Source organism: Pangasianodon hypophthalmus, chromosome 8 (assembly GCF_027358585.1).
Source record: "Pangasianodon hypophthalmus isolate fPanHyp1 chromosome 8, fPanHyp1.pri, whole genome shotgun sequence".
In the NCBI taxonomy this organism is placed as follows: domain Eukaryota; kingdom Metazoa; phylum Chordata; class Actinopteri; order Siluriformes; family Pangasiidae; genus Pangasianodon; species Pangasianodon hypophthalmus.
In genome coordinates this window covers 2,528,724-2,550,394 of record NC_069717.1, presented here as the reverse complement: position 1 = coordinate 2,550,394, position 21,671 = coordinate 2,528,724, and the positions used below count along the sequence as shown (strand labels likewise).

Here is a 21,671-nt window from a genome sequence, read left to right as displayed (position 1 = left end):
AGTTAATGTTTATCTTCTGACCATCCTCAGTATACCCTACACCCTAAATAGTGTCCATATAGAGAACAATTTGCCATTTATTCCTGCTTGCTCCTTATATAATACACTAGATAATGTATTAAAATGCATAAAAGCCACATCCTCTGTTATGCATGATGTGTATATAACAGGGAACTATTTGGCATTTGATTTCTTTTAGTTCCTTTATTTTAAAGTGCACAACACACAGTCCTGTGCAAAAGTCTTAGGCACCCTGTTTTTTTTTTTAGTACAAACTTTGTTACAGATTTTCATTTTCTGACTTCTTCATTACTGATTCAGTGCAAAAACATTTTAGATTCAAACATTAGTTTTCCAGCACAAAGTGAAATGTTAGAGAAAAATGTTTGTATGTCAGTAAAGAAAGCAGCAGATTCCATAAGAGACACTTTTCAGATAAAAACAGAATGAAGGCTGCTGGGTTTCGCTGCAGAAATAAGAAGCGAGTCGACAGTCAAAGTCTCCAGAAGAACTGTGGCTGCTTCTGCAAGATGCTCAGTAACACTTCCAGCTCATTTCCTTATAAAACTGCACACACTGCACCTGAGATACTGTTTTTTTTTTAAAAGCGAAGGATCGTCACATTAAATATTGACTTTGTTTCATTTATTACTGTTTACTGCTCTTTATAGTATTTTTTTAATGTAGAAACATTTAATTTCATTATTTTTGAAGGCATCTTTGCTCTACAGTATTTCTTTGCATGTGCCTAAGACTTTTGCACAGTACTATATAGTATAGTGTATGGTTTTACCATTATGCAGTAAGACCCTTATTCCTGATTTGAGAGGATTAAATAGAGTATAAAATGAACACTTTCACCTCCTCGCCTGTGTTAGTGTATTTCTTCCCACAGCACTGTGTCAGAAACTGGTAGAGGAGGTGGATGCCAATGCAGTAATGTTTATTTACAGTGACCTAAAGTGAAACACAAAGACTCAGAAACATGAAGGAGGAACATCTAAGCTGGACAGCAACATGAACATGTTACACATAGAGAGACAACGACTAAAGACCAACAACGAGTGCTATACAATGTGTGACTTAAAACCTGTGCTGATTAGAAAACAATGTGATTCAGGTGCTCGTGGTCATGTGACATGGTGCGTGCAGTGAGCATATGACGTGTAATGACTTGTGGGTGCTGTAGTCCGGCGCCACATCGGCACTACTGTAACACGCTGTTGAATTCTGGATTCTGATTGGTCAGAAGATTTATTTGCTATAACAGCTGACTGGTTTATATTAATGCAAATGTTTCTATAGTAACAGCTCATTTCCATCTTCCAGAGAGATAGAGTTTTTTCCATCTTCCAGAGAGATAGAGAGAGAAATAAAGAGAGCCTTGTGAGGGAGCGACTGTTTACAGCTGCTATAACGTAAGCGAGTACAGGAACTAACTTGTGTCATGGACGTTCTACAACATTAAATGTAGCTAGAAAAGGAAAAACGTATGACATGTCGTTATTTAATAAATAAAACTTTGGTAAAGTGCTGTGGTGTAAGAGGAATAAAACACTTCCAGAGAATAATCAGCTTCGGGGTTGATTGATAAAAGTAACTCTGCTTCATCCCACCACCCCACTACTGATTATTTTCCTATAACAGCATGACATGGCGTGTTTTATTTCGTACTTACTGTACTACTATGCTAGTTTTTAATTGTTTCCTCTCATTGGAAGCAACTAAATGTAATTTAAGTGTAAGTATGAAGTAATAATGCCTCCTGCACTCTTTGTATTACGCTATATGTCACACACCACATTTGCCCTTTGACCTCACTGACGCTCTGAAAGCTTCAAACTTACACTTGTTTATTTTCCAGCTTTTTCGTTAACGCTGATGCAATCGAGTCGAAGCAGCTGGTATTCTGAATCCTGGAGGAAAATATCACTCAGCATGACTGCGATTAACTGATTTGACGTCAGGTTAAGTACCAGACGATGACGTCTTTAGTTTAAACCGTGTGTGTGTGTGTGTGTGTGTGTGTGTTTGAAGGTATGAGAGCAGGGTTTGGACCGTACCAGACTCAGATTCAGACTCTCAGAGCCCTTGAGTTCCTTCCTGGCACGACTCAAAGGCATTTTTCCATCATAAAACGCATTTTTATATCTTTTTTTCTTTTTTGTTCTGAACAGTGCAACCTGGGTTTGGGCAAATAAGTAGATAAATCATTTTGCTTTCTGAAAGGTTTCTTGCATGATATTGTTGTTGATTTTTTTTTACTAAATATTAATTGAGGTGTAAGTTTATAACCCAAATGTAAACGAATAAGCAAAGCAGGGCAAAAGATTAGCTTTTTGCCTAAGGAAAAAAAAGAAAGATACACTATATTACCAAAAGTATTCGGTCACCCATCCAAATGATCAGAATCAGGTGTCCTAATCACTTGGCCTGGCCACAGGTGTATAAAATCAAGCACTTAGGAATGCAGACTGTTTTTACAAACATTTGTGAAAGAATGGGCCGCTCTCAGGAGCTCAGTGAATTCCAGCGTGGAACTGTCATAGGATGCCACCTGTGCAACAAATCCAGTCGTGAAATTTCCTCGCTCCTAAATATTCCACAGTCAACTGTCAGCTTTATCATAACAAAATGGAAGAGTTTGGGAACAACAGCAACTCAGCCATGAAGTGGTAGGCCACGTAAACTGACGGAGAGGGGTCAGCGGATGCTGAAGCGCATAGTGCAAAGAGGTCGTCGACTTTCTTCACAGTCAATTGCTACAGAGCTCCAAACTTCATGTGACCTTCAGATTAGCCCAAGTACAGTACGCAGAGAGCTTCATGGAATAGGTTTCCATGGCCGAGCAGCTGCATCCAAGCCACACATCACCAAGTGCAATGCAAAGCGTCGGATGCAGTGGTGTAAAGCACGCCGCCACTGGACTCTAGAGCAGTGGAGACGCGTTCTCTGGAGTGATGAATCACGCTTTTCCATCTGGCAATCTGATGGACGAGTCTGGGTTTGGAGGTTGCCAGGAGAACTGTACATTTCGGGCTGCATTGTGCCGAGTGTGAAATTTGGTGGAGGAGGAATTATGTTGTGGGGTTGTTTTTCAGGAGTTGGGCTTGGCCCCTTAGTTCCAGTGAAAGGAACTTTGAATGCTTCAGGATACCAAAACATTATGGACAATTCCATGCTCCCAACCTTGTGGGAACAGTTTGGAGCGGGCCCCTTCCTCTTCCAACATGACTGTGCACCAGTGCACAAAGCAAGGTCCATAAAGACATGGATGACAGAGTCTGGTGTGGATGAACTTGACTGGCCTGCACAGAGTCCTGACCTGAACCCGATAGAACACTTTTGGGATGAATTAGAGCGGAGACTGAGAGCCAGGCCTTCTCGACCAACATCAGTGTGTGACTTCACCAATGCGCTTTTGGAAGAATGGTCAAAAATTCCTATAAACACACTCCTCAACCTTGTGGACAGCCTTCCCAGAAGAGTTGAAGCTGTAATAGCTGCAAAAGGTGGACCGACATCATATTGAACCCTATGGGTTAGGAATGGGATGGCACTTAAGTTCATATGTGAGTCAAGGCAGGTGACCGAATACTTTTGGTAATATAGTGTAGAAAAGAACAGTCGCAGGTCACAATGTAGGCCAGTGTAGCTTTATATTAATACAAAGATTGTAATGAATGGAATTTATAGATTATATAGATTATTAATAGATTGTATATGAAAAAAAAGTCTTGGTGTAGTTCTCAATCTCGACTCTCTGGAATGTTTGATTCTATATTTTAGAGTTGATTTGGATGACTTAGGGTCTGTTAATAATCTGAAAGTGGGTGTTGGAGCAGGAAATGTGTAGAGCACATGTTCCGAAGCCTGGTCCTGGAGAACCAAGAGATTCTTTGACCAAGAGAGGGTGCTATACATCTGTGTGATGCCAGAACATAATCCAAAGTTTCTCTTTTTCCTGTCTACAGAATGAAAAACATAAGCTAGTGACATAATACAGCCGCAGTGCATATAAATAGAAAATTACCTCCTGTTTAAGTAAATGAAGTGCAGGGTGAGGCAGGTGCTTAATGATTCGTTATCTTATAGAGCTTAGAAATATTTTACAGTCTATTTTTACACGTGTAGAAATCAAGTTAGCTAAGAGTAACCCTTAGCATTTTTAAACACTTTATTATTATTATTATTATTATTATTATTATTATTATTATTTACTTAAAAAAGTGACGGTATTGACTCCAACAGTTTGCCAACTGTCTAATATTATAGTATATATTATATAATATTCTAGTATATAACTCTATATTTTTATTTTTATAATATAGAGTTATTATTGCATTTTTACAGCCTAATTGTAAATCTAATTAGCTGGCCACTTGAACTGTATGGCTTTATTCTAAATAAATAAATAGCTTTAATAAAACTACGAAAAGCCTGTTTTTAAACATAACATGACTTTTTTTTTTTTTAACCTAAAATTAACACACATTTTTTGTAGGTAGAAAGTAATATAAGGAATAAAGATCTCTCATTAAAAGGGTCTAATAAATAATTAAATATAGCCTTCTGGTGCACATTCGCATGACATGGCTGATTTGTTTTTTAAAATAATTGGGTTATGTTCGTGAAATAAATCAGTCAAAGGTTCCCTGTCGGGGGGCGTGACCTTAAGATTCCACAGTTGTAGGGGGCGTGGTCTAATGCAGCTGTTGCTAGAGGGCGTGGCCACGTCTAACACCTTGTGTATTTTAACTTTAGAGCGTGTAAAAGCGGTTATTTCTGTCCTTTCAATCAAACTGCACTTAGCTTGGATAGTGAGATTATATCTTCTAGATTACACTGGTGATAAATCCAGGAGAATTCTTCAGTCCGGCTGGAAAGAGGTGTAAAAGGAGGTAAGTAGAGTAAGAGGAAGAAAGGGGGAGGAGGAGACGCGCGCATGGAGAGGTAAATAGACACAGAGCCTCTCTTATTCTCTCCATCCTCTCCCCCTCTCCGCACAGAGCTCCGCTGTAGCCCGGCTCCTGCAGTCATGTTGGCCGAGCCGTGCGCGCTGAGGCTCGGCGTGCTGTGCGCGCTCCTGTGCGCGTCCGCGTGCGTGTCGGTGGATGCGGTTCTGGATCCGGTGCGTGCGGAGTCTGCGGTGCTGAAGCCGCGGGTGATGATCGCGGTGTTGGCCCGGAACTCTGCTCACAGCCTGCCGCACTTCCTGGGCTGCATCGATCGCCTGGAGTACCCCAAAGAGCGCATGGCCATATGGTGAGAGCCGCAATTCACACCCAGGCTACAATGAGCACAGTGTTTACTGTCAGAGAGAGTGTGTGTGTGTGTGTGTGTGAGTGAGAGTGAGAGGGACTGTTGCTGTTTCACAACAGGGTTGGAGTTTTAGGTTTGGGTTCACACACTGCACTTTAAGCTTCCAAATTTCCAATGAAAATCAAATGGCGTCTTATCAGTTCTTATTGCTATTATAAGGAAGAATATTAATATTAGGTAATTGGTAAATATTTGCATAATTATTATTATTATTATTAGTAGTAGTAGTAGTAATAGTAAAGTAATTGTTAATAATAATAATAGTAATAATCATTATGCCTTAAGGGCAGTGTGGTGGTGCAGCAGGTAGCATTCCCACGTCACAACTCCAGGGTCGATCCTTAGCTTAGATTCCTGTCTGTGTGGAGTTTCACATGTTCTCCCCGTGTCCGTGTGGGTTTCCTGCTGGTTCTCTGGTTTCCTCCCCCCTCCCTAAAACCATGCAGGCTACACTAAATGACCCCTGACTGTGAATGAGTGTGTGAAGGTCTGTGCATGATGCCCTGTGATGGACTGGCGTCCCGTCCGGGCGGAATTCCCACCTCACACGCAGTGTTCCTGGGATGGACTCCGGATCCACCACCACTCTGATCAGGATAAAGCGCTTCCTGAAGATCAATTAGTGATGAATGAATGAATAAAGCTTTATAATCAACACAGTATTTTGCTACTTAACTCAGCCGTATATAGGGCTGGGCAAAAAGCTATCAGTGATATGATCTCAATATCGCAGTGAATTATAGAAATTGTGACAATATGGTTCTCAAGAGTATTGGAAGTACTTTTAAAAACTGTGCTCTAACAACTACAGTGGATTGATATCACTATTTCTTCATTAAAATATTGATTCGTTTAGATATTAACCATAAATACCCTGGTACTTTGTTAGCAAGCATAAAGTTTGTGTATATTTAATTTGTGTTCTAGCATCATCATATGATATTTTCAGCCTTATAGCTATGATATAAAACTGTAAAGGAACAGAACTGCTGGTTAAATCAGCAACAAATAGAATAAAAGCGAAGTGAAAATTTCAATGCGACAGTAAGACATAAGAAGTGATAAGGAAATAGTAAATAAATTGCAACAGATCTATGAAAGAAGTAACGGATAAACAGGTAAAATCTGAATTTATGAGCTGTAGAGGTCTTGATTCTGGATTAAAGAGTTGTTACAGTATCTGAATTTTAAACACTGATTTGTCCGTGTTGCATAATTGAGGCTCTGCAGGCACATTTCTTTCCTCGTGCTGTGGATATTCAGTAAAGCGTGGAGCAGTAGTGATTACAGCAGGTCTCCTGTGGTCATGTTGTTAAAGAAAGCCTTCAGTAGCTGCTGTAACCTGCTGCGAGGTTTTATGACGCTCTGTTCACGTGTATCCGCTCGGCTTTAATGACATGTTAAATGCACATGAAAGGCGTTTTTGCTGGCTAAGCAGCATGTACTCTTTTTACTCGGACATCAAAAGGGTGTTGGGGCCCAGAGAGACTGCAGGTAATACAGTACGAGAGAGCAGCTCTGTTTCTACCCAGCATGCACCTGGGTGTTATGTGGCATTATGAAATGGATGAATGGAAGAACATTGTGTAGAAATTATGTGCCATAGTTTGGATTCAGGAGTCAGTTAAGTCATGCTGCTTGTTCAGTTCTCAGTCTTATTGTTTCATTCATTCATTCATTCACTTAATCACTTACTCAATCAGTCACATTCACATTTTCACTCACACAGTCACATGTTCACTCAGTTCCTCTGTCACTAACTCACTCACTCACTCACATATTGACTCATTTACTCATTCACATATTCACTTACTCATTCTCTCTCAATCACTAATTCACATATTCACTTACTCACTCACTCACTCACTAACATATTCACATATTCACTCACTCTCACTAACAAATTCACTCACTCACTCACTCACTCACTCACTCTCACTAACAAATTCACATATTCACTCACTCACTCTCACTAACAAATTCACATATTCACTCACTCACTCGATAACAAATTCACATATTCACTCACTCACTCACTCACACTAACAAATTCACATATTCACTCACTCACTCATTCACTCACTCTCACTAACAAATTCACATATTCACTCACTCATTCACTCACTCTCACTAACAAATTCACATATTCACTCACTCACTCTCACTAACAAATTCACATATTCACTCACTCTCACTAACAAATTCACTCACTCACTCACTCACTCTCACTAACAAATTCACATATTCACTCACTCACTCTCACTAACAAATTCACATATTCACTCACTCACTCACTCTCACTAACAAATTCACATATTCACTCACTCACTCATTCACTCACTCTCACTAACAAATTCACATATTCACTCACTCACTCTCACTAACAAATTCACATATTCACTCACTCACTCACTCTCACTAACAAATTCACATATTCACTCACTCACTCGGTAACAAATTCACTCACTCACTCACTCACTCTCACTAACAAATTCACATATTCACTCACTCACTCGATAACAAATTCACCCACTCATGCGCTCACTCACTCAGTCAATCGCTCACTCAGTCACATATTCACTTGTTCAATATGTTATAGTTTACGTATATAATTTCTATAGTTTAATCCTCGTGTTGTTTTCTCTGGTATTTGTAAGAACGCATTTTTCAGTGGAGTATTTATCAGCTTTCTTGTGCAGGATGAAGACTTTGTATGTTGTGTAACTCAGAAAAAGATTTAAGGACACTGGACAATCATGTAGCTCACTAATAACGACAAGGAAGTATAAATGTATGATTTATGTATGAAGTATATTTAATCCCTTTAATCTGTACATTTAATCTGTACATATTTCTTCTTTTTGCTATTGGATTGTTGCTTGTGTGCGTGTTGCATGTGTATTGTATCTCCGGCTCGGCCATGTCCGGCGTTGAAACGTGTGATTTCATGAGAGCACTGAATATTTTCCATTATGAATATGGACTGTAAAAATGGCTGACTGCCAAAATACTGCACTATGTTGTGAATCGGTTTTGGTTTTGGACCCGTGTCCCCCCCTTGTTTGTGCTGTCCATAGAGACAACGAGTTTCAGCCTTCTGCCTGCAGTCTGGTCGTTTTCTCTGTTCTGCAGTGAAGGACATGTTTCTGATTTGAAGGAAGAAACACTTTATTAAAAGGAAACGCTCTCGTAAGGCGCCTCAGGGCAAGGTTGTACGTGTGTGTGTGTGTGTGTGCACACTGCAGAAGTCCTTTACATTTACACACAGCTAACAGTAATGCAGCTGCAAACACAGGTTTGTATTAAAGTGCTCATTCTAATACGTTATCGTTTCTATAGTAACCGCTCAATTACAGGGACTTGTACAGATGGAAGGAGTCTCCAGTGTCAGAGCTAAAGCTATAATTTTAAGTTTTCTGTCATCTTCAGTGTCAGGACAGAGGAGTTTACGCTTTGCAGTTTCTTGGTAACAGGACAAGTTGTGTTTTTTTGTCCTATTAACTTCAAGAGAGAGAGAAAAAAGAGAGTAACGTAAGTGAGAACTTGTTTCATGGATAAAAAAACTATGACGTAACTTTCTTTAATAAATAAAAAACTGTAATCGTTGGCAAAAATACTGTTACAAGGAATAAAACACTTTAGAGGAAAGAAGAAAAAATCAACTGTTGGTGATTATTTTCCCTAAATGGCATGCCAACAAGTGTTTTATTTCTTACATAAGACACGGCTGATCAAACCCACACAGACTGGCACTCAAAGCGATCCATCTTTCCAAGCTGGTAACTGTAAGCAGAATGGTATGAACTTAAATACCCATAACACCAGTGGATATCGTTGCGGCTTGTTAAACGAACACAACATGATTGTATTTAAACTAGCCGTGGTTTCTGAGCCAGGTGTGTTAATGAGGGAACTGTGCTGCTTTCATACAGGACCCCTCGATTATGGGTTGGGAAAAGTCGACATAAGCCCTGTCATTAAACTGCCACAGGCCAGGAGTACAGCGTGCATGCTTTAGTGTTCAGACAGGAAGTGTTTCTATGTGTGGAAGTGTGTGTACATGTCTCTTTAAGTATGTCTTTAAATAGCAGGACTGTCAGGGGAAAAAATCACTCAGAAAGAGTGGGGTTCCTAAAACCTTTTTTTATTTTTTTAACTTTTTCTTTTTTTTTTTTCTTTTTTTTTTTTTTACTTTTTCAGGCTAAAATAAATGGCGTACCTCAAGGTTCTACTTTAGGCCCGATTTTATTTTATTTTGTTTTTCCAGATGACCAGATGTTAAAATCTGGTTTTGATGACAAATCATGAAATCAAAAATAAAAAAAAAATGATTTTTTTTTTTTGTCAAATCATGAAAGTCAAAAAATGAGAATAAGACAGATGACATATTTGGTTCCTCCAGGTACACATTAAGCATTGCTGATTCTCTCTCTCCGAAACTCTTGATGTTATTTTTACCTCATCTATTAAATCTGACAAAAAAAAAATCTATTGTGAAAAGTTTTTTTTTTAATACAGAAGAACTCGATATCAACAGGGATTTCTCCACCGCCAAGTTTAGTCCTTCTTGTTACTAATTTCTACACCTGAAATACCTTTAAAATCTACATCAAACAAGAATGAAGCTATTGAATTGAATTGATTTTCCGAAATCTAATCAGTTCTTCTGCTGCTTACAATGATAATGCCACATAAAATCCTTGTTCTTACGATATAACAATGAGAACTTAAAAAAAACACCTAGTGGTGGAGGCATAAAAAAACCTATTCCTGCCTGTAGAGGAGGAAAATGGAAGATTTTTGCATGCTTTTTTCAATGGTTAAAGAAGTCGAGTTAAATTTCAATGACAAGGAAATATTCCTGTGAGTAAATAAGTTAAAAAAAAAAACCACTCTGAAACACCTTCTGTGCTTTGTATGATACAAACTCATAGTGTAGTGCTAGTGTAGGGTCATTAATATTCAAATGTCTGTGTGTTTGTTGGACGGGTTTGCTGAACGAAACAGAGCAGTCAAGCAGCGGGCAGAGAAAAAGAGAGAGAGAGAGAGAGAGAGAGAGAGATGAGAAACCTTTTCTGCCCTGCGAAAGAATGCTGGGAATTAGATGAAAGAATAGCCCCAGGAGGGGAAGGTGGTACAGTTATAAAGGGTCACCACAAGCCACATTCCATCAAACCATGCCAATCAGGCTTAGCAAAATACGTTCTGTCACTGGACAAATAATTAGACATGGACTGCACTCTGTTCTCTGATTGGACCCTGCACTCAGACAGTGAGCTGTGATTTGCTTAGACAAGCAACTGGCTAGTTCTTGTTTTTTTTTTTTTTTTTAATGAGACACAATGTTGTTGCATGCTGATTATAAGCAGTCATGTGTTAAGGAAAGTTCTAGCTTCATTGCGTGAGGTGGAGGAGAGATGGAGGTCTGATTCAGGACACTGAGAGAGAGGAGAGGGAAAAAAGACGAGTCTTGAGACAGACATGCTAACGGGGTTGGATATTTAGCATTGTTTGCTTTTCGTGTTTAGTAGACAGAAGAAATGCATGGGTGAAGCCTGATGCAGTCTGAGAGACAAGATCAAGATTCATGAGACAGTGACAGAGCTTCAGACTGAGCTTCAGGAGAGAGAGAAAGAGAAAGAGAAAGAGAAAGAGATCAGACTGAGCTTCAGACTGAGCTTCAGGAGAGAGAGAAAGAGAGAGAGAAAGAGATCAGACTGAGCTTCAGACTGAGCTTCAGGAGAGAGAGATCAGACTGAGCTTCAGGAGAGAGAGAAAGAAAGGGAGAGAGAGATCAGACTGAGCTTCAGGAGAGAGAGAAAGAGAGAGAGAGAGAGAGAGAGATCAGACTGAGCTTAAGGAAAGCGAGATCAGACTGAGCATCAAAATATCTAGAGGTTAGGTTGAGCTATTAGATAGTAAGAGAGATCATTGTCAGAAAGTTTCAGCAGAGAGAGATCAGACTAAGCTTCAGGAGAGAGCGAGATCACATTAAGCTATGGAGAGATCAGGTTGAGCTATGAGATAGAAAGAGATATCAGACTGAGCTTCAGTAGAGAGATCAGATTGAGCATCAACATATGGAGAGATCAGATTTAGCTATGAGAGAGAGAGAGAGAGAGAGAGAGATCAGATTGAGCTTTAGCCAAGAGATCAGACTGAGCTTTGGGAGAGAGGTCAGACTAACAATCAAAATATCTGACAGATTAGATTCATCTATGAGAGATAGAGAGATCAGACTGAGTTTCACTAGAGAGGGAGATCAGACTGAGTATCAAAATATGGAGTGATTAGGTTGAGCTATGGGATAGAAAGAGAGATTATACTTAGTTTTAGTAGAGAGAGATCAGATTGAGCTGAGAGAGAGAGAGAGAGAGAGAGAGATCTGACTGAGCTGCAAGGAGCAAAAGATCAGATTGACCCTGAGTAGAGAGAATTCAAACTGAGCATCAAAATACACATGTAGAGATTCGATTGAGCTATATGTTAGAAAGAGAGATCAGACTGAGCTTCGGGAGAGAGATTGGATTGAGCTTCAGGAGAGAGATCGGACTGAGCTTCAGGAAAAAGGGAGATCAGTTTAAGCTATGACAGAAAGAGAGATCAGACTGAACTTCAGGAGAGAGATAAAAGGTTTGAAGAGAATGGGGTCTTTCAGATTTTTCAGTTTGTGGGCTCACTGTGAATTATACCATATGCAGAGACTAGTGTGTGTGTGTGTGTGTGTGTGTGTGTGTGTGTGTGTCAGAGCTAATAAACTTGAATCCCTTCAGGATGAGTGTAAATCAGATCCACACTGCATCATGATTCATTTATTACCAATAACACGCTTGTGCATGAGGAGTTGGATTCTGACACGTCCGATCTGCGTGTGAGATTTATGAAGAACACGTGTTTCAGTGAGAGTTGTACCGCTGTAGGGAGTCGTGACGCTGCTCGAGCTCCTCTAAACCTGCAGCGTGCAGGTGTTTCACCTGGAGCTCTCCGTGCCCCCTTCAGTGGAATGAAGGGAATTCTGGGTGATTTGGTGTGTGTGTGTGTGTGTGTGAGTGTGTGCATGGGCATGCTGGGTATTCCTGCGGAACAAAAACAGCTCAGCCAAAAGGCGAAACGAAAGCTTAAATTGGATTTAAAGCGTCAGGATAAAAAGCATTTTACAGCATGTGGGAAAGTGCACACACCGTTGTTTCATTTCAGGAAGTTCTTACTGCACACTAAATTTTCTTTTTATTAACATTTTAATCTTATCCTTGGTCCAGCTTAACCTTGGTTATGTTGGTTATCCTCAACTCTTCATTGACTAGCAGTCCAATTAGCACTTCTTCTGCTAGCAGTGTAATGAGCTAGCAATCTAATTAGCACCTAACTGCTAAGCAGCTAATTGTCAGACTTCGGCTAACATTAATCATATCAGCAATCATTTGCTTACGCTTCGTATAGCGGCTAATTTTAAAAACAGCTCACAAATAATTCAATCATGATCAGAAAGGAAAAAAATGTGATCAGAAGTAAAATAGGGTTAATTATGTAGCTCTGCTTTATAGGTAATTTGTAGTAAATAAAAATTACTTACATTTGTTTGAAACCACTAGCGAAGGAAATGCATTTAGCAGCATTTAATTTTTTGTTGTTTTTGTTTTTTAACTTTTTGCTTTAACGCTGCATTCAACTTAACCCATAAGCTGGAACTCAAATTAAACCTTTTTCGACCTCTGTGCGTTCAAGCTTCAAGTGGGAAAAACATCTTTTGTTAGCAACAAGCTAGCCGGGTTTACTGTTGATGCTGTGAGCAGCCATTTTGATATGAAATCACTTGCTGAACTCGGGGTTGAGGAGAACGTCCAGACTTTCCAAGCAGGAATTTGGAGGTTGGAAAATCTGAGTTGCAAGCTTTAGTCGAACACAGCGTTAGCTCCTTCTGGCTAGCGCAAAACATTTGCTCTGTTTTGAATCTGAGAAAATCTAAATGATAATGATCATTTGTGAACGAGTCAGCACTTTGAAACAGCTCATTTAAGGTGAACTTTGATAGCCGATTCCCATATATGAGCCTCTTTTGGAGCCTTCTGAGTGTAATTTAATCAAAACACTTCTGTGGAAATCTCAACATCTCGAGCTGCTTGGTAGTGTGGATTAATGGAAATGACTTTTCTTAATGAAGCACAGACACAACAGCGTAATAACATGAATGCAGGAATGCTTACTGTATTTATCAAAGCATGTTCGTAGTATGTTGCTGATTTAACAATTATTTAAATAGATTTTATAAAATGAATTGCAAAGTAATTTTATCCTGTTAATTAGAAAATTTCAGGAAGTATGATATTTAAGCCATAGTTAGGCAAATGATCTCTGATCTAAACATCGCAAACTCACAAAATCGTCAGTGAGCCGTTTGGGAGTCAAAGGAGTCGACTCTTATGGGTCACGTGATCTGACTTATTGAACAGAGCCAGAGTTTTCATCACTACTGTAAACACAAGCGCACAATGTGAAAATCGATAACTATAAATAACATCACATCCTCTGATGAACAGATTTCTGATTGGTCCGTTTTTCAGAGATGGTGCATGCCAGTAAATTTGTGGTTTTGCATTTTAATGGCCACCAAAATGGTATAAATACATCAAAAAACATTATTGTGTTATTACATTATTAAAAATGTACAACTTCATCATTCTTTAAGCAAGTTCTTTCCCTTTAAAAACAGGTGTGTGGTGTGAAAGCACATCTTGTGTGTATGTGTGAGAGAGAGAGAGAGAGAGAGAGAGAGACAACGATGTCATATCTACATCTGTTTTTGGTATACATGTGGTAGTTTGTGTGAGCATGCTTCTATTGTCTGTGTGTGTGTGTGTGTGTGTGTGTGTGTTTGAGTGATGGCCCAGCTGTTGCTGGACTTCTTCCTCATGCCATGTGTATAAGATCATACATGTACATTTTTGAGTATGCACGTGGGTGTGTTTTATGTGATCTGCAGTGTGTGTTACTGTGTGCGAGACCATTGTGTTTTCCACTGTGTGTCTGTGTGCGTGTGTGTCTGTGTCTGTGTGTGTGTGTGTGTGTATGGTGCCTCTCCGCTTTACTCTCCACTCTGTTCTACTTCACTGCTTTCCACAGGACACAGAAATCTGGACCGACTCAGAATCATTGTCAGTTTATTAATTTTAAGCAGAAGCAGAACCAGAGATCTGTTCCAGCGCTGATGTTCCCTCGGCTGCGCTCTTAAAGCCCAGAGAAGGCAGCCAGCTCCCCGAGAGCCCGTAAACGAGAGAGGATGGTCTGTTTTCTGATTCAGGCCAGAGATCAAGGTGAACGATTATAGCTTTAGCACAGCATTGTTATACGCCGTGTCTCAAACACACACCGTATGAAAAAACTAGAACGTGAATACACAGAGCTTACTTTTGTACTTACGGGAAATGATGTTTCAAGATGTAAACAACAGGGGCACATTACCTGACATTAGCTCACTAACCTAACCCACAGTATTATTATTTTTTTTCATTTTTAACGTCCAGATCATCAACATTTACAGTTTTGAGACAGAGACAGAAGCAGCGCTGTAGATGAACTCAAAAAACATTCTCCCCTTAAACGCTTGAAGTATTCCTACACATGCGTGTACTGCATATTAAAGTACATTAACGAAGTACTAAATACGAATACATTATCCAAATAATTCAGAATAAACAGATGATGTGTTCTAGGTGGATACAGATATGATTTTTTTTTTAAAATCGTAGTTCACTGGGCATCTGGTTGAGACTAAAGGTGAGCATCGAGACTGGGATCCGGCAGGACGCAAGAAATAAGTTGCATGAGCGGGAGGTTTTTACCTTTGCTACGTTCGATTTAACTCAGAAGTGGAAAGTAGGAAGGAAATTGGAATTATGTACTTTTCTAACTCTGTGCGTTTGTGCTACAAACATGGTCTCCTCCATGTTTAGCCAGCTATCTGTGATGAGTTCCTCACGTCAACATGTGAACTCAGGGTTGAGGAGACCTTCCTGACTTTCCGAGTAGGAATTCTGAGTTTTCTTTTGGTTTCTAGGAAATTCTGAGTTACGAGTCCAGCGCAGCATTTCGTACTCGTGAATGTGAGCAAACAGTCAGATATGAAGCTTGTGAGATTAAAAAAAAGACCATGTTCATTAACATGCTCCCCTTTTTGGGAGAAAACCCGGAGGAAACCGTAACCCGAGGTCAGGATTGAACCAGGAACCTTGGAGCTGTGAGGTAACATCGCTACCTACAACTGCTACCTATATAGTTATATATAAAGCAGAATATATTTAAGTGGGGTATTAATTCTGCACATGATAAGGTCACTGATTTCACTCTAGAGCTTGATGGCTGTTCTACACAACCAGAAGCTACTGTGAAGGACTTTGGTATAACCTTTGATTCTGGTCAAACATGTGCTCACCCTACATGTGTCATGACTTCCTCTTCTCAGTGCGTTTTCCAACACGACGAGCGAGCGCTGTTCTAATGTTTTGTTTAGATTTCCCTCCATGTGCTTTCTTGCTTACATTCACGTACCTTTGTTTTGATTTGAGTTGTCTCCGTGCCTGTCCTGTCTTTGATGTGTTTCCTGATTGTGTCCATATGTTCTGTGTTAAATCCTTGATTAGACTGAGTTTATACACCCTGCTGTGTTGCGAAGTCTTGTCACAATGTTAGCGTGTGTTTCCGAGCCTTGTTTTCCTGTTTGCCCTAATTCCTTGGTTTCGTATTTTTAGTTACTCTTCCTTATTTTGACCTGTGCCTATTTCTGTGATTCTGGGTATGGATTATTCTAGTCTGTTTTCCGTCTGCCTATGCTTTGACCCCAGCCTGGAAATATGGCCATGATTACTGGATTTCCCTTAATAAAACAGACTCACACACTTGCATCCTGCCTCCGGTACACGCATGTTACAACGTGATGCTGAAAATAAACTCTTAGAGCTCATTAGCCTCAGCCCTATTCAAACTACCTTAGCTACCTACAATTTCTGCACTGTCTACAAAGTCTTGCTTACGAAGTTTAAAGTCTGAAATGGTTTGTCTTTGCTCAGGAGTGGCCCCGTTTTCTTTGCTAATGTGCACCTCCTAGCTAGCCCTCACTTTTCATGTAACAGCTAGCAACCGAGGAGGGTGAGGGTTAGTACATTATCTCCTTTGAGACCTTTGATGCCATGGCATTTTTTTTGGCTGCTCAGGCTACGTCGAGATCGTGGCCATTTTGCTTTCTTGGACTCTGAGAAAGCTGTGAGATCATCAGGATTCAAACTTTTCTGTTGCACCACTTTGGAGCACAAGTGCGTTTTTAATTCGCTAAAATACACACACACACACACACACACACACACACACACGATGTTTGACAGAATCATCATTCAGCTAAAGCGCCAGGATAAACCAAGTACTTTTCCACAGTTTCCAGTTTCTCCTCTGCAGTCACAGTAAGATGTGTAATGTTCACACTGATGCTGATGACGTTTATGTCTGGACTGACTCTGCCAGTTTGTGTGTTGTGTTGTGAGTGTGCATCTGTCTGCTGATGAGACAGTGTGTGTCTTTGTGACTCAGTGTTTGGCAGTGATTGTGTGTGTGTGTATGAGGTTTAAAGATGCTAATTGTTTACACTATGCCAGATTGTCTCATCAGTGATTTAGTGCAGATGCTTTCTTAACCATCTACACGCTCTTTTGTCCTAAAAATCTTCAGTAAGTCCCATTGAAGGAGGCGTGGCCTCTGTACCTGTCACTCATATTTTAAGACTGATATTTTGAGATTTTAAGATAGAGAGAAGTGTGTATATCACACACAACAGATTATCAACCCAGTAACATACAAATGGCTTATTTTGCACAACTCCTGTGTTACTGAGCAGAGGATTAGCTAAACATATGAGGATATATTAGCTAGCTATCAGCTAGTCATCTCCACCTGTCAGCTATAGTTAGGTAATTTTAGTTATGTAGCAAGCTAAACATATTTTAATCTCTATTTTGATAAACTTTGAGCACTGTTCAAAGTTATTAAATTTTATTTTACAGCTTTTATTTTTGACCATAGTTCTAGCTAGTGCTACGATTAGTTAAAAAAAGTACTTTACTTGCGTTTTGTGAGGTAACTTGTGAGGTAACTTAATTTAAAACAAGAATGAAACAAACCTGGTTTATAGTAACTTCTTATGACTCTGAAATTTCTAAAGACAGTGTGTGTTATGGTGTACATGATTCTGAATGACAAGCAATGGAATAGCAAGTGGTGTGTGTGTGTGTGTGTGTGTGTGTGTGTGTGTGTGTGTGTGTTTTGTGAGCCGAGCTTGGTAGCGCTATGTTGACTGAGAGTGGTATTTAGAAATTTGCAAATTTTATGAGTCCCCACAGCCCCTCTACTCAAAGAGAGCCACGTCAGCACACACACATACACACACACACACACACACAAGAATGGGCCCAATGGCACCAGCCCCTCATTACCGAGCATCTCCACAGGACAGATCGTTCGTCACTTACCTATCAGTCTCTGACATTTACTGCACAGTAAACACGGAGGCCAGTCACGTTCCAATCCTCCCTAAAAAACAAGGGAGCCTTTATGTGATTGAAACCAGGCCAAATGAGTTAGTCACTCTCCCAGTGCACAGGTACCTCTCTTCTGCTATCACTTTATGCTGTCACCAATATTTAGCGTTCTCCTCCAACCCTCAGGGCGAACTTTGACCTGTCATGTGAGTGAGGGGCGGTATGCATGTGTGTGTGTGTATGTGTGTGTGTGTTGAGGTGTAGTGAGAGGTGTGTGTGTGTGTGTGTATGTGTCATGTGGTGTCCAGATGTGGAGAAGGGAAGAGTGCTTCAGGGTGTTTGATAATGAGACTACAGTAAACTTCAGAGAGAGTTCCAGCCTCTCAGCAGGCGCTTTCTCTCCTCATGTCTGGTTCCGCCAAACGTGAAACTAATGCTAATAAGTGTGCTAATAAATATAAACACGCACTCTCGCTTGCTTAGTTTTGCATGCACACACTTAGAGACATAATTAAAAGTTTATATCTCGTCAGCAGAGAGATTGTGTAAAGCGGCGCTCACACTAGACTTTTCAGTTCCACTGACTTCCATTCATACGCATGAGAATGCTGGAGACCGGAAACACAAGCTTAATGCGAAGAAGATTCGCATTTCACTGCAGTCCAAAGTTCAAGTTTGCTGAACTCTGACCTGCGAATCCGTATCACATGAAGATATTTGACCAATAGGAGATCGACACGTCACGGCATGACCTCTTCAGAAAAATCCAAGATGGAGGAAGCATTGATTAAAGCGGTGATTGATTACAGCTTTAAAAGAATATAAAATCAACATAAAAAAGAGAAGCACGTCGGAATCCATGATGTGTGGATAAAAAAAACCCAATGCTTTGGCACGTGATGTCATATCCAGTTGCCTCCCATATTCGCAGCAGTCTCCGAAGAAATTTGCCATGCTGAAAGTCTAGTGTGTCCGCCACTTTAGTGTATACCTGGTGCTAGTTTGTTTAAAAAAATAGAAGGACATCCTGAAAAAAATCAATCTCAGATTTTGTCCTTTAATTCTAAACTAGGGGCCACAAGGGGGCGTCATGGAGGTGTGCCTAGTTTGTTTCGCATTTGCACATATAGCTAATAGGTTAGCATCTGTTATCTAAAATAAACCTATCTGTCTCAATACCATTTGTGTTTTATAGTAGTTATATAAAACGCTAATTTAGTATGTATTAATTAGAATTATTTGTGCAAAGGCGAACCAGAACACACTCACTGTTCAAGTCAAATGTCTTCTTAGCTGTGATTCCGTGTGTTTGCATATTTCCTTCTGAAAGTCACGTTGAGTTACATCATGTTGACAGCCAATAGCGTTCGAGACTTATCACTCCCCCGCCAAACGAACCAACAGTAGCTTAGCGAGCTAGCTAAACACAGAGAACAATGAAGAGATTCTCTCTGAATGATGGAGTGTATAGTACAGTGTATAAAAACAGAATCATGTTCTCACTCTATTTGAGGAAGTGGCATAAAACACAGACATAAAAGCTCCATAACTCCGCCCTCTTCAAAACAAATAAACGACAGCCATTTTTTTCTCCATGAAGTGATGATTGGAAAAGGGAAAACCTGAAAATACACAAATGGACCATGTTTACAGCTAGCAAGCTACTACTGTAGAGCAAGACACGCCTCCAGGGGCGGAACATATATGTTCTAGAGAGCGTTGAATTGGACAATCATGATTTGAGCGTTGAATTGGACAATCATAAGTAGAATTATGTTGTGTTATTGCACAAAAAAGTTTGTTTTTGATGAAAATATGACAAACTATAAAACGTAAAGCATAATTTCTCTATTTTTATTTATTTATTTGCTTCAGATATGCAGTAGTATTGTTTTGGCGTCCATAACACTAAGGGACAGCTACAAAAAGCTCTGAAACATGCATTTTGGTTTTGTGAAAACTAGGTTGCTAGGCAACAGGGGAAATATGGCCATTAGCTGACCAAGGCTAACTGCGGCTAATTCTTTTTATACGCGTGATGTAAATACAGTGGCAGTGTAAACATGACACAATCGTCCAAGATGTGAACATTTTCCTCAGATGTGTTGGTAAATTACGTAGATTGCGTTGTATTTACACTTTAACCGCTAATTGATTTCTCAATATATTTTCCGCCATTTTGAGGAACATCAGATTGGAGAACTGGTGCGCTGGCTGGAGGAAGTTGTGAATATCACTACAGTGAATTTGTTCACGTGGAATCTTCTCATAAACATGGTGAACACACACGTAATGAGGGTTATAACGTTACTTTACGTGTTAGCTACATAACCCTCGTAGCCTTCAGCGGGAGATTTAGGTTAATTGATAATGTTTGGCGTAAAGGAGAAAACTATAATGATTTAATTTCTGACTCATTTATCTGTTCTATCTGTTTTTTTTCATCTTGAGTTTTTTCACTGAGAAACCGTTTTTTTTTTTCAGTGGAAAAATTTTTGAAATTAGCGCAAAAAGTGTTGTGACAATTTTTTCCCAAATACCAACCTACACAGCGATACTCAGGGATTCGGAATGATTTAACCATTAAAGAATTAGGTTTTGGAGCACAGGGCATCATTTAGACAGTTTGTGGCCTGCTGGAAAACATTAGCAGTAAACTGTGCATGTGTGTGTGTTTGTGTAATTCAGTAAGATTTCCACTCCAATTAAACCCACATTTTATTTAGGAACAGTCTCTCTCTCTCTCTCTCTCTCTCTCTCTCTCTGTGTTTGTGTGTGTACCCTCTCTTTTTTCCACATGCGGGCACACACGCACACGCACACACACACACACACACACACACACACACACACACACAGATCACCACTTACACACACTGGTTATTATTTTCCCGGATTTATGCGATGTTAGCAGCTGGGAAAACGTGTGTGTGTGGAGGAGAATCTCCACCCATTATGTGTATTACAGGTGTTTCTAAACCAGCGATAAACACGCAGACCGCTTATCAAGCCTGATACCATCTGCCTCGCTCTCTCATAAACACACACACACACACACACACACACATATACTGGCACTGGTCACTGTGCAGCTGGACTCTAATCGTCGTCTGGATAAGCAGTCAAGACGAGACCTGAGTGTGTGAGCCTTTATTTGATTGTGTGTATGTGTGTGTTTGAGATTTGAATAGCAGTTGAGGAGTGTGTTATTTGATTGCGCAGTGTGTAATGGAGTGTGTATACACTGTTATCTGCTTTCTGACAGGACTTGCTTGTTTGTCAGGCGCCCCAACCTGCAGCCAGTTATTGCAGGTAATGTGATGTTTGTGGTTCTACAAGTGTGTGTGTGTGTGTGTGTGCGCACATGCATGCACATCTGTACATTTGGAATATCTCAGAAAACATGTATATGTAAGAGAGACCAAGCTGAAAAAAAAGCATATTTCACTGTTGAGGGTTTCCTTGTGTGTGTGGTGGTATGTGAGTGAGAGTGTTTGATGGTGTGTGAGTGAGAGTGTGAATGAGAGTGTGTGTGAGTGAGAGTGTGTGAGTGAGAGTGTGTGAGTGAGAGTGTGAATGAGAGTGTGTGTGTGTGAGAGTGTGTGAGTGAGAGTGTGTGATGTTGTGTGAGTGTGTGTGAGATGGTGTGTGAGTGAGAGTGTGTGTGACGCTGTGTGAGTGAGAGTGTGTGTGACGGGGCGTGAGTGTGTGTGACGGGGCGTGAGTGAGAGTGTGTGAGTGAGTGTGTGTGAGTATATAAGAGCGTAGGATACGAGTGCATTTCTACATCCCAATTAGAAAAAAAGACGTATATTTGGAGTTCCAGGT

General features: G+C 40.1%; 1 protein-coding gene across 1 annotated transcript in view; it reads left to right on the top strand.

The window, feature by feature from the left end:
• Nucleotides 1–4,732: 4,732 nt before the first annotated feature.
• colgalt2b (collagen beta(1-O)galactosyltransferase 2b) overlaps nt 4,733–21,671 on the top strand; it is a 35,084-nt gene continuing 18,145 nt past the window's right edge. Inside the window, exons 1-2 of the mRNA XM_026927847.3 lie at nt 4,733–4,901; nt 5,010–5,265. Of these exons, the coding sequence (XP_026783648.3) occupies nt 5,039–5,265 (227 nt within the window). The 5' untranslated portion in view covers nt 4,733–4,901; nt 5,010–5,038. The remainder of the gene's footprint in view (nt 4,902–5,009; nt 5,266–21,671) is intronic.